Source organism: Phyllopteryx taeniolatus, chromosome 20 (assembly GCF_024500385.1).
Source record: "Phyllopteryx taeniolatus isolate TA_2022b chromosome 20, UOR_Ptae_1.2, whole genome shotgun sequence".
In the NCBI taxonomy this organism is placed as follows: Eukaryota; Metazoa; Chordata; class Actinopteri; order Syngnathiformes; family Syngnathidae; genus Phyllopteryx; species Phyllopteryx taeniolatus.
In genome coordinates, this window is record NC_084521.1 from 13,394,905 (window position 1) to 13,410,405 (window position 15,501).

Sequence of the window (15,501 nt, forward strand, 5' to 3'; positions counted from 1 at the left end):
AAATCTATTAATTAAAATGTATGTAATGTATATCCATCCATCCATTTATGCACAGAAAATGGATGGATGATTTATTGTAAATTAACATTTTAAAAAAATTGTACACAATTAGCAAATAAAGAAAATTGCATTAAAAAAAATACGTTGTTAAAAACAGATTGACCTGGCCTAATTGACATAAAAAAAAAATTTGGCCCTTGAGTACAAATGTTAGTCCACCGCTTAGAGATGTTTTCTTTTTAGGTTAGTATAAAATTAGCTATACAATCTGAGTGGAAGGTGGAATTTTATTTGAATTTCCTTTTTTTTATTAATTAACCAAGAAAAAACGTTGTATTCTGTTGACATTTTCATCGAACGTGAAACAAACTCTTTACTTTTTTTTTTATATATGAACTTTATTTGAAGTTAACAGTAGCAGATACAGAGTCAACAGTAAATTGAGTCAACGATTATAGCTACGAAACAAACTATTTCCGGGTTATGTGGCTTCGCTCTAATGACGTCACACAGACACTCCCTTTCCCCAGTGCAGAGAGAAAGATGGCGCCCATTCACGTATTGAGATGCTGCCAACGGGGCTTAGCATGGATACCTGTGATTTTCATCGCTATGGTTGTCTGCTGGTCCTATTATGCCTACGTGGTGGAGCTTTGTATATGTAAGTAGACTCCTTGCTGCCCCGTTGTGTCCCTTTTAAGCCCTGTTTTGTGTCCCCACCCCCCCTCACCGCTGTTTCCTGTACTCGCCACACAAACAGGCAGCCGCTTTTGGCCAGTAGGAAGTAAATGGACTGACTGCTGCCCAATAATAACAAGCCCCAGTTTAAGGCTTTTGATTCAGCTAATTAGTAGACTGAAAACTAGCATTGTATTGAGCCCAGATATTTATTATTCAACATGCCTCGGACGCGAGACAAACTTTCTCTGTGCGTGTTAATGCCTTGCTAACAGTTTTAGGTTGGCGCTCACTGGGGAAGTGGACATCTAATGTCACATGACATCAAAGAGTTAATTGCTTCGATTAATCAGTGGAATAATTGATTTTTAAAACATTCAATAGTGACTGACAGCCCCAGACAGTAGGCTATATATTTCTCACCATTGTAATTTGTCATAGTTGATGTAATATGACGATGACATATATTTAAATACACTGTTTAACTATTCTAAATTTGGCCATTTTGAAATGCTTGCAACGAATAATAATCTGGGGTCTGTATCTGCAGTACCCATTAAACTATTCCATTTACTTTCAGACGCCTAAAAAGGTGAAAGTTAATTTTTTTTTCTTTAAAGTTTTGCTACTGGTGGAAAATAATTCCACTGCGGACATTCAAGTCTGTTGAGTGAGGTAGTCAAAGGCAATAAAACAGACGTTGGTTTTGATGTACTTTTGCTCGCTCTTGCTCTAAAAATATGCATGATGGATTGCTTACACAACACTCCCTTGTCAGATCTACAATCACTGCTTTTATTTTGTGTGTCACATTTTGTTGTTGTCTCTTACAGTCACCATCACTAGTATAGGAAAACAGGGTAAGCTTTCAGTTTTTGTGCTTAATCTCTCGTTTGCCTTAAAGATTTAGATATTTATGATGAGTTTTTCTCAGTCTTATGTTAGTTTGCTGACACACTTTTTCAGTGAGGCTAATATGTATTGTTTTTATTTTTCATATTGAATTTCCCCCAGTTGTATACCTCATCTTCTTCCACCTCTCCTTCGTCATGTTTGTGTGGTCCTATTGGAAGACCATCTTCACAAAGCCCGCCAACCCTTCCAAAGAGGTACAGCGTGATCCGGGGCGACCCTGCTGTGCTATTCAGCTCAATGGTCTAAAATGATTTTTTTCCCCCTTGCTCTCTCTCTCTCTCGTTCTCACTCCAGTTCTGCTTGCCAAAGGCTGAGAAGGAGCGCTATGAGAAGGAAGAGCGACCAGAATCCCAGCAAGAGATTCTGTGGCGAGCCGCCACCAGCCTGCCACTTTATACCCGCACCGGAGCAGGAGGTGGGTATACGTGTGTTTCTTTTACCTTATTTTCACAATGGGTTGGAAACATTCGCCAAATAGACCCCCGCCCCAAGCTCAACTGCAACCCTAATGAGGACAAATGGTATAGAAAATGGATGGCTAGCCCCATGAATAGCTGATAGCTTTGCTTTTTTCAGCAACAATGAGAAACAATGTTAGTACAGTACACTGCTTTGAAAATTATAGATTCACATTCAGCGACAATATCCCACAACAATACTGATGTAAGTTCTGACCCCGATTCTGATTTAATGTTGCAGCAGTTCGTTACTGTGACCGCTGTCAAGTAATCAAGCCGGATCGTTGTCATCACTGCTCTGCGTGCGACATGTACGTTTTTATTCATAAGCTTGTATGGGGGGAAAAAAGTTTTTGTCTTCCTTGTCTGTCTCCCTGTCTAATAATTTTCATCATTTCATCTGCCCCCTCCATCCTTTGCTTTATTTCATAGATGTGTGCTGAAGATGGACCACCATTGTCCCTGGTAGGCAACCTTTAATGTTTATTCCGTACGCATTACGTTCTCGTCGGCCTCAACATTAGGTGCACCGGCACAATTGGCTTTTTTAATGTCTGAGCTATTCACTGCAGAATGTGCACTTTATTATTTCTGCTGATCTGCATTAAATGCAGGAGAATAAACATACCCAACTCAACATTATTTTAGAGCACTTCAGCAAGAATTCCAGCTTACACCAAATTCTGTCATCTATTGATGCTGTGCAGAAGTTTTTAAGTGTACAGTTATTATTATTAGGTATTAACAATTATGTTCTCATATATTTATTGAAAATAACATAAACATTCACAGGACAGGGAGGCAAAAGTGAACCTCTAGGCAACGAATTCTCCAAGAGTGAATCAGACTCGGGTGTGAGCCAACCCAGAGTCTAATCAATGAGAGAAGATTGGAGATATGGCTCAAAGCTGCGCTGGTCAATAGAAAACACACACCAGGTTTGAATTGTCTCCGTCAAGAAGCATTGTCTGACGTTTACCATGCCTTGCTCAGAAGAACTCCCAGAAGACCTACATGTAAAAATTGTTGACTTGCATAAAGCTAGAAAAGGTTACAAAAGTATCTCTAAAAGTCTTGATATTCAGTCCACGGTTAGACAAATTGTATGAATAGAGACAGTTCAGCATTGTTGAATCCCTTCCATGTAGTGGCCATCCTGTAAAGATGATTGGAAGAGCACAGCGCAGAATGCTCAATGAGGTTAAAAAAAGAAAAAAGGAACCCTAGAGTCTCAGCTGAGGACTTAAGGCTCCTTAACACTGCACTTGGCAAGGTGTCTGAGCCCCTTGACTTTCCCATTAATTTTGTGTGTGCATCAGCTTGTTTTGATGTGATGCCGAGTGTCGCTTCATCGGATAGAAAAATGTACAATTGGGGAGCGTTGACAGGGATGTGAAAAAGCTCCTCCAATCATAGCGGGGCTGGCGGAGTGATTTCTGAGTGCTATTTTGGCGGGTTAGTACTGTAAACGACACAGGGCAAATTGAGGAAGGCATAATAATTGCGGTGTCCCACTATCCCGAACCTTGGGCCAATAGATAAATGATATACCGAGACATCTCTGTGGGAGATTTCAAACTCCCTTTCAGAGCTCCCTACTCAGCCTGAAATACACCTCGAAGCCCTCTTCCTGGATCCAGAAAGCTCACGAACGAGTTTAAACTCCAAGATGCTGCCATGAAATTAGTATGGGATATTCCCATTCCTTTTTCCTTTTTTTTTTCTTTTTTTTGCTGCTGCATCACCTCCTCCTCCATAAAGTAAGCAAAGTTAGGCCTTTCTTTTCCAACGGTGACAAATACATATTGCTCCGTTGCAGTCCACTCACAGGGAAAGCCTCCGGACTTCCTTCTAGGCTGTTGTGTCACCACTTCCAAATATGGGATGGACCCCCGTTCCCATCGTCATTGCGGTTTGACACGGGGGGCCTTTCACAATGATTAAGTGCAATGTGAAAGGGCCTTTACAGAAATGACTGCACATGCCAGCATCTCTGTTGACAAATCTACTATATATACAACATTAAACAGGAAATGGGTTCATGGGAGAACACCAAAGAGGAAGCCGTTGCTGCCGAAAAACTTGGATGTTCCGCAGAACTACTGGAAAAATATTCTGTGTAAAGATTAAACCAGAGTTGATTTTTTTGGGAGGAATACAGCGCCATGTGTGGAGGAAAAATGGCAGAGTGCACCAACATCAAAACTTTATACCTACTCTGAAGCATGGTGAAGGGAGCAACTCGGGGCCTAGACAGCTTGATATCATGAGTGCAAAAATTAATTCACAAGTTTATAAAGATATTTTGTAGAACTTGAGGCCATTTGTTCAACAGTTTAAGCTCAAGAGAGTCGCAACAGGCCAATGATCCAAAACACAGAAGCAAACCAACAGAATGGCTTCTGGAGTGGCCCAGTCAAAGTCCTGACCTCAATCTGATTCAGATGCTCGAGAGCTATGCACACCAGACATCCCAGGAATTTTGCTGAACTGCAGAAGTTTTGTAAAAAGGAATGGTCCAAAATGCATCTTGATTGTTGTGCACATCTGATCTGCAACTATGTTTGGTTAAGGAATGTTTGGTTAAGGTTAAAGGAGGGTCAACCAGTTATCTTCAAGGGTTCAGTCACTTTTTTCTCCCTGTCCTGTGAATGTTTTACGTTATTTTCTCTAAAAATACGAAAAAAAAAATTTCATCCATCCATTTTGTGTGGTATTAGTTTAAGCAGACTGTTCATTCTTGTGATTTAGATGAAGATGAGAGCACATTTTATGACTAATTTATGCAGAAATTTAAGTAATTCCTAAAGATTCACATACTTTTTCCTCTCACTGTAGATGCTTACTACTTGTTAGTGCGGAGGTCCAACATGACCGTAGCCTGTCTATCTTTCTCCAGGGTGAACAACTGTGTGGGGTTCTCCAACTACAAGTTCTTCATTCTCTTCTTGGCGTACTCGCTGCTTTACTGCTTGTTCATCGCAGCCACCGTGCTGCAGTATTTCATCAAATTCTGGACCGTGAGTAATGAGTCCGGATCCGTTCAGAACTTCACCTGTACCCTGATGAGTCAACCATGTTTGGCACTGAGTTGCCCTCCTGACTTCTCTGTCCTCCTTAACCGCTGTGCCCTTCTATGTGTGTTAGACCTGCCATACTGAGCGATTGTTAAAAAATTCCCCACACATTCATAGGATCCATTACGACACCCATGCGTCAGTGAAACTGTCCACGCGTCCCCCATCCCCTTTTTTTCCTCTCATACCTTCTTTGACTTAACACACTGTGCTCTGCATTTGCCTGCTAACCATCCTTTCCTGCCTGTTCTTTCCCGGTGTTGCTAACAAGTCTCGTTTCTGTTTGGACTAAAGCTTTGCCGGAGAAAATCGGCTGAGAACTGCCCAAAGGTAACAACAGCCATCCTCCCAAGCCTTTGCACCACCTCACGAGTTGTTGGAATGCATGCATTCGGGGTTTCTTTGTCTTTAGTGGCCAGTTAGTTTATGATTTTTCTCAAGTGTTTATATGTGCCATGTGATTGGCTGGCGACCAGTTCAGAGTGTACCTCGCCTCTCGCCCAGAGTCATATGGCATAGGCTCTAGCACGCTCGCGACCCTAGTGAGGATAAGCGGTGCGGAAAATGAATGAATGTTTTGGACTCTCTGCATTACATAACAATTGCCAGCAGAGCTGATTTCTTCTACCAGACATTTTTAGAAGCCTTAAAAGTAAAAATGACCTGTCATGGGGTGACATTTTTTAATTAAAGGCACATAATTTTTCTGAAAATCTTTATTACTCAATCTCATGATAAAACAAAAGGTATAATTAAAAACTTTTATTTGATAGCATAAACAATATTTATCGTTTTAGTACCACCAAACTGGGCCTGTCACAGTTAGTTTTTGCAGCATAAGTAATGCAATTAGTGTTTTTTTGTGTTGTTTAACCTGTCCTGTTCAACAGCATGAGACGCCTTATGGTGGTCCTCCTGAATTTGAAGCCATTTGCAGAATGGTGGATCTGTATGCCTTTGTGCTGGAACGGTTTTGCTGTGAAATAGGGAGTTTGAAATACTCCCTCTGCTTATTTTTATTTTTTATTATTATGATGATTATTGAAAATTCAGCCGGACAGAAAAGGGGTTTAGGGGACAGACAGAGGGATAGAGTGGGCAAGGGGACTTGGGGTGAGAACCACAGCAGAACAATACTGACACAGTCTAGATATTTGAACTCAAGTAACATTACAACAGTTATTTGTAGATTGGGCGGGGAGGAGGGGGGGGGGGCACCCGGTGAGGACATGTAATAACTAACCAAGAGAAGAAGATAAGAGAGGATAGAAAAGGGCAGGACAGGAAGTGGGAAAATGAGCAAGGCAGTGCTCTTGACAACTGGTGCGGTGGGATTCTTATTTAGTGTCGAAACACCTGTAAGAACCTGTGAGTTGATATATTAGTATAAGCTGTGTTGTTGTTAGTGACCCCAGCACAAGTAATTAAAGCGTATAGTGTGTCTGTCAAACTTATTAGTGAATGAACACCATATCACATGCATGTTAGACAACTGGTGTACGGAGTTGCTGAGCCGGCACATCAAGGAAGGGTGAGCCCCCGCCGCCCACAAGGAGGGGGCCGAGTCAGCGAGCCCGTCCAGCAGGGGGCCCAACCAGGGGGATGCCCCCCCAGGACCCAATTTGAATAGTCCTTTAAATTACACAGATCATTTAATCAATGTTCAAAATAATTATTTAAAACAAAACAAAACATTTTGGCTCACATGTTGAATGCATTATGGATAGTAAAACATATGTCAGTGTCACACAGTGACAGATTTATCAGGGTCAGATTGCTCATTAAGTGTATCTTATTGGACAGTAGTCAGTGTAGCATTTGATTAGTGAATGTTTGAATAACACATTTTACTGGTGAAAGTCTGTCTATTAAATTACTGAATGGGTTATCCAAGACTAATTCTCAAAAACGTGGCGGGACATGTCCCGGAGTGACATTTCATGAAGAAAACATTGTTTCTAAGGTGTAAGCCTGGAAAACATTTTTTTTGGGGGAAAAAACCTTTTGTGGTGGGGGAATGATAAAGTATGACTTTCAATTAATGCTACATAAGCATAGGTATGTGTTTTTAAGTGGTAAGGACCTGGGACACATGGCCGCTAAAAATATAGAAACCCTCACATGCTGTTTCCGTCTGTCCTGGTCTCGAACTTCTAACCCACGCCCCCCCCCCCCCCCCCCTCCCCCACACACACAAATAAATGCCCCGCGTGTAGAGACGTGTTATTGATGCCTCTTCTCCCGTCTCTCTCCCCAGAATGATCTGCAAGAGACTCACTCACACGCCAAATTCCATGTCTTGTTTCTCTTTTTTGTTGCGGCCATGTTCTGCATCAGTATTCTCTCCCTCTTCAGCTACCACCTGTGGCTCGTCGGGAAGAACCGGTCCACTATAGGTAACACCTTCTTTTTCTGAAATCCATCCATCCATTGCCTGTACCAGTTACCCTCACTCAGCTGACCTTTGGGCAAGAGGCAGGGTACACCCGCGAAATTCGCCGTTTTGAACTCAAAATAGGCCATTTACGTGAATTGTATAGATCCAATTAGTTTTTCCTGGTGGGGGGGTCGCCACCCCTGTCGTCATAGGCGCTCAGGGGAAGGACCTCATCTCCAATCTGGAGAGGGTACGCCACCCTTTTCCAACTGAGGACCATGGTCTCAGATTTGAAGGTGCTGAATCTCATCCCAGCCGGTTCACACTCTGCTGCGAACCACTCCAGTGAGAGTTGGAGTTCACGGCTTGATGAAGCCAACAGAACCACATCATCTGCAAAAAACAGAGATGCAATACTGAGGCCACCGAACCGGACCCCCTCTACAACTCGGCTGAGTTGAGAAATTCTGTCCATAAAAGTTCTGAACAGAATCGGTGACAAAGGGCAGCCTTGGCGGAGTCCAACCCTCACCGGAAACGAGTCCGACTTACTGCCGTCAATGCGAACCAAACTCTTGACACCGATCGTACAGGGACAGAACAGCCCGTATCAGGGGGTGCGGTACCCCATACTGCCGAAGCACCGTCCACAGGACTCCCCAAGGGACATGGTCGATCGCCTTCTCCAAGTCCACAAAACACATGTAGACTGGTTGGGTGACCTCCCATGCACTCTCGAGGACCCTGCCGAGGATGTAGAGCTGGTCCACTGTTCCACGGTCAGGACGAAAACCACACTGGTCCTACTAAATCTGACATTCAACTTCCCGACGGACCCTCCTCTCCAGCACCTATGAATAGACCTTACCAGGGAGGCTGAGGAGTGGGATTCCCCCTGTAGTTGGAACACACCCTCCGGTCCCCCTTCTTAAAAAGGGGGACCCCCACCCCAGTCTGCCAATCCAGATGCACTGTCCCCGATGTCCACGCAATGTTGTAGAAGCATGTCAACCAGGACAGCCCCACAACATCCAGAGCCTTTAGGAACTCCCAGTCATGCCCCTCCAGGTCTCACTGTCATTGCCCACGTGAGCACTGAAGTCCCCCAGCAGAACGATGGAGTCCCCAGCGGGAGCACTCTCCAGCACCCCCACCAAGGACTCCAAAAAGGGTGGGTACTCTGAACTGCTGTTTGGTGCATAGGCACAAACAACAGTCAGGATCTGTCCCCCCACCCAAAGGCGGAGGGAGGCTAACCTCATCCACCGGGGTGAACCCCATGTATAGGCGCTGAGCCGGGGGGGGCAATAAGTATACCCACACCTGCTCAGTGTCTCTCACCGTGGGCAACTCGATAGTTGAAGAGAGTCCAACCCCTCTCGAGAGGACTGGTACCAGAGCCCAAGCTGTGTGTGGAGGTGAGCCCGACTGTATCTAGTCTGAACTTCTTGACCTCACACACCAGCTGCCAGAGAGATGACATTCCACGTCCCTAGAGCCAACATCTGTAGCCAGGGATCGGATTGCCAAGGTGCCTGCCTTCGGTCACCGCCCAGCTCACAATGCACCCGACCCATATGGCCCCCCCACAGGTGGTGTGCCCATAGGAAGGGGGACTTACGTTACCCTGTCGGCCTGTGCCCGGCCGGCCTCCGTGGGTGCAGGCCCGGCCACCACGCGCTTGCCTTCAAGCCCCACCTCCAAAAAGAATATAATAATAATAATAAATAATATTTTCCTGGTGGATGCATTTGGGATTGGCCTTTGAAGTTGGTAATAGTGAAACAGACTGATTTTAGTCAATTCTTTTCCAGATTGAGAGGGTTTAAAGCAGAGGATGCTATTCATGTGGCACAGTTTGAAGCAGGCATCAGGTACAGATGGAGATGGGCCTGGCTCAAGTTGGAGGCCAGAACAAAAACGCAAAGAAATGAGGCAAATTTAATTTTAATCTTAAATTTGCACATCAACATGTACTTGAGCGATGTCAATAAATGTTTTTCTGCGTGAAGACATATTTTTTTATTTGGCTTTATTGTACTCTTCAGAGTCTTCCAGATTGCTTAATTTATCCATCCATTTTCTTTTACCGCTTATCCTCACTAGGGTACCATCAATTTTTAATGTATTATTCAAATGATTTCAATTGTGAACAGATTATGTTGATTTTATCTCAGAGGCGTTCAGAGCGCCCGTCTTCAGGACTGGGTCTGATAAGAATGGCTTTTCTCTGGGGTTCCGGAAGAATATCGCTCAGGTATTTGGAGACCAGAAGAAGTACTGGCTGCTGCCAGTCTTCACCAGGTATTAAATTACCCCCCTTTGTCTTGTTGCTATGTTTTAAAAAAAAAAAAAAAAAAAATGCTTGAAAAGTTGTCTTTACCATTTATTAGCTTTGATCTTTTGCTCCTGGGTGTTGCTTGGGCTGACTATGTCCTCGTTTGCTGCAGTCAAGGAGATGGTCTGACATTCCCCACCCGGCTCGTCAACGCCGACATCGAGCAGCCGACAGTCGCCGTGCACCCGGAGCCTAATAAATGGTGATCAATCAGATCTGAGAAAAGTTATTTTCGTCTGAGTGTCAGGGTTCATTTAGTTGTTTTGTTTGCAGTGAAGTGACTGTGAGCCCGCTCACCGAATCACAGAGCCGCCTTCTGAGCAACGAGCAGCAAACCAACAGCATTGTACACCATATGGCTAATAATCCCATCAAATCAGGTAAATTCCATCAGAATACAGAACAAAAGAAGTGGGACACAATCCAGTAGTCCTGGAATAGAAGTCCACAGGTGCCAGAAGACTCCATACAACTCGGCTGTAAAGCAGTTCTTAGAAGCGTTGGGTATACTAGCTCGATTTTATTTTAGTCTTAGATTCACAGAAATGATAAATCTTCAGTTCATCTTCAGTAAATGTTTGAGTTTGAAAAATGTAGACACTGTTGTTTATCTAACATGTATCTAGTTCCTTTATCTTAACCTTCTGTACGCAATAATGTTAGATAATTTTTTTTGTATGTTATGATTTGGAATATAATATATAAAATAATACATTTGTGAATATGAAAATTAAAACTACAGTTTTTCACAAGGGTTACATTCCAAAAACTGCAGTGAAAAGTGAAAATCTTGATCGTTTTTCTATAGTTTAGGACCAGATTTACCCTCCCACACTATTCAAACACATTCAAGACACAAATGCATGAATATATAAATGCATCCTGTGACATGTTAAAGTCATTTGCTTAGCACGATGGTAAGAAACCTAAGTGAATGTGGGTTGTTACGGTTGCCAGCTTTTACAGCTCCTCAGAAGAATACATTTCAATTAAGACGACTAAGTTGTAGGCTTCAGATGCCATGATATTGGGAATTACAAAGTCTGAACATCAATATATGTTGTATTGTTGTTTGAGCTTTACACACTGATTTTATTCTAAACACAATGTCCTGGTTGCAAACAACACAAACCAATGTGTCTTCCTGTTTGATTTTACAGCCCCAAATGACATCACCACAGTCTCCATGAAGTGAATCCTAACCAGGTGATTTGTTGTTTCTACATCCAGTTGTGTTGCACGGTGAAAGCAATAGCAGTGTAACAAACAATCTACCCATTTAATTCCACCTGATTGCCTATTGTGTCCTCCCCTTGCCCCAGGAGTGACTCCTCAATCATCCAGTCTGATGCCTTAAGCCGTGCGACACTTTGACTCATCACCATGGTGACTACCCCTCAGTGCAACCTCAGAGTAACTATGGAAATGCATTCCTTTTGCCTGTCATAGCACAGTCGCGTCCACGGCATTGGCTTTTTTCTGCATGCAGCAGCACCAGCTGTCCCAACACACACGTTTATTTTATCGCTACACATATTTGTATTGTTGGATGATTTTGCTTTCTTTTTCTGGAATATTTATGATGATGCTTGAGGAAATCCTTTGCAGGAGTTATGAGCTGCTTTTTTTTTTATTATTATTTGTATTTTTTGGTGCCAAAAGCTACCTGGATCCACATTAAGATGGTCTCACAGGCACAAAGCTGCAGCAAAGGGTGGGAGAAAAGCTGGATCATTACCTTTTTGTTTTCTATGAGGAATCCAATGAAGATGGGACTATTATTTTTCTTGGAACTGTATTCTTGGAAGATTTAAAAAAACATACAAGAAACATCCCAGCACACATTTCCCAGATTCCTGGGTCAGTGGACTGATTTTGTCTGAGCACAAGATGTAGAGGTCATTGATGGCCATCAGTGTGCTGCTTTTTCACAGGTTGGCAAAGCAAACGGAAATGGATCTTTTGTGTGTGTGCGTGTGTCTGTGTATTTATAATGTGCAGCATTTACTTTGTGTTTTTATATTGGGGTGGGACTTTAATGCATTAATCGCGATTAATTAATTACAAACAAAATAGTTGGGGGGGTGGGGGGGGGAAGGAACCTATTTTAACCTCATTTTGTGTTGCAAACAATGCGGAGATTTCCTGTTATGCTGATTACCAAGCCACCAAAATTGAGGAATTGGATGAAACAGTGCATCTAGGACGGATGAGAGGCGAATTTCATTTAAAAACAAAAAAACACGACCCGATGGAAGCCTTGATCAGCGTGGTTTTGTGCAATTTGTGCAAAAAAGAGTTTCCATACCACGAAAGCACTTCAACCCTCCGATATGTGAACCAACTTTTCAACTTCCATGCAGAAGCCATTTAGGGGTAATAGTGTCCTAAAAAACAAACAAAACAAAAAAAACCTGTCCTAAAATGGCACTTTAACTTTAGGTCTTTAATTTTGGCCAGAGATATTTCTATTAATTTTTGTACTTTTTTGTATAGAAATGCACTTAAATGCATATATCAGAGTTAACACTATTCCTGTCTGTGTCAGTTATTTGACTCAATCATCCACTAAAATCCATTTCAATTCAACCATTTGCTTTTTTGGACAAATATTGTTCTATGATTAAAATGTGATTAATTCAAATTAATTCATTAGACAGCCTCCAATTAATTACCTTTTTTATTTTATTATTTTTTTTCAATCGAGTCCCACCCCTAGTTTTTATGCATTTGCTTACAATATGTAGAATGATTCCCTTATGTTTTGTTCCGCTCACAGTGCTAGACAAATTCAACATTTATTGCCAAAATAAGGGCTTGAACCATCAGGAGCTCAAACTTCTGAACCACAGTGTTTACACCATCCTTAGCTTTACCTTAACCTCTGTGAGCCAAACGACATGAAAAGTCATGGCGCTTGTTCTTTTCAAACTGGACCTCTTGCTTGTCGCGTTGTCTCACTCTGACCAGCAGATGGGCACAGGGCTTTATTTTTGCATGCAGTACACAGAAATATCTTCCATCCATCGATTTTCTGAGCCGCTTATCGTCACAAGGGTCGCGGGCGTGCTGGAGCCTATCCCAGCTATCATCGGGCAGGAGGAGGGGTACACCCTGAACTGGTTGCCAGCCAATCGCAGGGCACATACAAACAAACAACCATCCGCACTCACATTCACACCGACCCCACCTCCTGCCGGATGATAGCTGAGATAGGCTCCAGCACGCCCGCGACCCTTGTGAGGACAGGCGGCTCAGAAAATGGATTTAAATAATTTACCAAGGAATTCTGTTCCAAATATGCAACTTTACTGTACCTGCTCACACACACACACTATATTCATGTCTGTCTGATCGCATCTTCATGATGGTTGCAGGATGAGCCTCTTGCTGTTTGCATCCCATGCTGTACGAGTTTACAGCCATTTATATATTGTATAGAGTGGCCTGTGTTGTTGTACCTGGTTTTCTATCATAGCTGTGCTACATGTAAACAAAATAGACAGTATTTAATGTGATGACGGATAGTTGTTACTGCCTGCCTTCTGGATTTTGTTTACCTGTCACTGTTCAAACAAGTGACAAACTAGTCATTGGAAGATATGAGTTAAAAGCTCAATGGGCATCCTAACATGAAGCTCCATCTAAATGTAAGAAATCAAAATTTAGTGAAAAATCCCATTACAGGCCATTCAAAACAAGCATAATGAGCTAGAACCTTTCCACTGTTACCATCTATTCCCAATATTTGGACCTATCATCCTTTTGTTTTCTATAAATGGCCTCTAATCTTTTTCTGGGCTGTTGAGCCTTGAGATCGATGCGTTCGTGTGTATTTTTGCAATGTGTTGTTTTGTAAAATTATTGTCTTGAGAGAAATGCTTCAGTGCAGCAACCTGTTTTTTTACATACGTTGTACGATGCGCATAATGCCAGAATAAAGCCCTAAAGCATGGCGCCTCACTGTCCAAAAATTGGATTTTAGCCGTGTGTCGATGTGGTTGCAAATGAAGGTGGATCATGTTTGAAAACAGCTTTATTCTGGTGTGTCCGAATAAACGAAGCCATAAAACCACAAATAGCCATGTCCATTTATCATTTGAACATGTTCCATGATGTCAGTTCTGTTATTCTTTCTGAATTTTTGTCCTGTTATAGGCAAATAGTCCCGAAATACCAACAAGTCTAGTTGCTTTTAGCATCAGAGTCTGCTTCTGTCCTGCAGTTTAAGTTAATAATGTTTTCCTCGAAATGCTATGACACTAGCAGACAGATATATGCAATATTTTGGGGCCCATTTTGGCTCTCTTATTAACTCTATATAAGTCTGGCTATTTGAATGTGTACAAATGTACATAATGTGGTTGGTAAGCGTATGAAGATAAAATTATTTGAAGTCGGACAACTTTGGAGTTGAACATTTGGCTATCTGTCTAACACTCAGACGCTCCACTCCTCCTGGAAGGTTGTCCAGTCCTTATAAAAGCTATACGTCAACTCCACTGCACTTGAGGGGGGAAAAAAAATGTAAATTTGTGTGTCAAGGCAAGCATTTCATGCAAGAAATATAAGGGTGAGCTCACCAACGAAGCACATCCACTCCGTCGCTGTGATTCTGAATGCGTTTGCTTGTTTAGCATGCACTCATTTGCTCTCAAGGCAATGGCCTCCATGTCAGTTGTTAGACTTGTTGAAAAGCAAACACGTCACAAGGTCAAAGTGGCCTCGCTTTCACCAAACAACTTTTGCATGGCTCATCCATTACAGATAACACAAAAATCCACCATTTAATGGGGATTTTTGACATCTCAGTGTCGAGCGACATTTGGTCCTAATTCCGAACTGAAGTGGTTCAGATCTAGAAGATTTGCTAACCTCTAACAGCCAGAGGTTAGCTCATTGATCATCTAATTGTTTAACTACATGTTTTGCTCTTATTGTTAAATTTTTTATTTTATTTAATATATTTTTTTACTCCACAGAAGTGTACCAATGAGAAAACAATTATGATGGTAAACATAAAACAAACAGCGACTTAGAATAGGCTATATGTATCAATTAAATACACAAATTAACTTCAGCAAACATGTGTTAACATAATTAGCATATAGCTGAAGCATAAAGCATGGGTGTCAAACTCAAGGTCTGGGGGCCAGATCCGGCCCGCCACATCATTTTATGTGGCCCTCGAAAGCAAATCATGTGCGTCAAATTCCATGATTCTTGCTAGAGTCCGTGCCAAAATTTAAAATTGTGCAAGGTAAAAAAAATAATTAGGTTGACATATTTTTAGTAACCAAAACCATCTTTACAGTAACTTCTACAATAGTTGAATGAACTACTATTCTTGACATTTGAGTTCAGAACTACTTTTCCATCAGTTTCTTGTGTATGCGTAATACTATGATGAGGCGATGCAACATTTATCTGGTTTTATAATGGCCCTCTGAGGGAAACCGAAACTACAATGTTGCGCGTGGCAAAAATGAGTTTGACACCCTTGAGATAAAGGCCAGCATGGAAATCACCAAAGAATCTTGCCCACAAACTCTTTCCTGTTCCCTCCATGTTAAGTGTCCATCAGAAATGGTCAGGAGTTTTACTCTATTTCATTTTGTTTCATTATGCAGTGGTTAGCTTCTCTTTATACTTGGATGA

The 15,501-nt window shown here is 42.1% G+C and overlaps 1 protein-coding gene across 3 annotated transcripts; it reads left to right on the top strand.

Annotated features, from left to right (window-relative positions):
• The first annotated feature begins 524 nt into the window (after positions 1-524).
• Positions 525-13,922, top strand: LOC133470305 (palmitoyltransferase ZDHHC20-B-like). Of its 3 annotated transcripts, none has more exons than XM_061758526.1 (14): positions 525-661; positions 1,512-1,538; positions 1,693-1,787; positions 1,888-2,008; positions 2,293-2,362; positions 2,484-2,516; positions 4,951-5,071; positions 5,423-5,458; positions 7,386-7,524; positions 9,683-9,809; positions 9,956-10,045; positions 10,117-10,223; positions 11,004-11,049; positions 11,166-13,922. In XM_061758526.1, the coding sequence occupies exons 1-13, from the start codon at positions 544-546 to the stop codon at positions 11,036-11,038; spliced, it is 1,119 nt and encodes a 372-aa protein (XP_061614510.1). In that variant the 5' UTR covers positions 525-543; the 3' UTR covers positions 11,039-11,049; positions 11,166-13,922. The 3 variants fall into 3 exon arrangements, with proteins under 3 accessions (XP_061614510.1, XP_061614511.1, XP_061614512.1); XM_061758527.1 differs by having other exon boundaries at positions 2,296-2,362; XM_061758528.1 differs by lacking the exon at positions 5,423-5,458.
• Positions 13,923-15,501: the final 1,579 nt, after the last annotated feature.

Coding starts and splice junctions, on each gene's coding strand:
- LOC133470305 (XM_061758526.1), top strand. CDS start 544: ATGGCGCCCATTCACGTATTGAGATGCTGCCAACGGGGCTTAGCATGG. Junction 1,539..1,692: donor CACTAGTATAGGAAAACAGG/GTAAGCTTTCAG, acceptor AATTTCCCCCAG/TTGTATACCTCATCTTCTTC. Junction 5,072..5,422: donor ATTTCATCAAATTCTGGACC/GTGAGTAATGAG, acceptor TTTGGACTAAAG/CTTTGCCGGAGAAAATCGGC.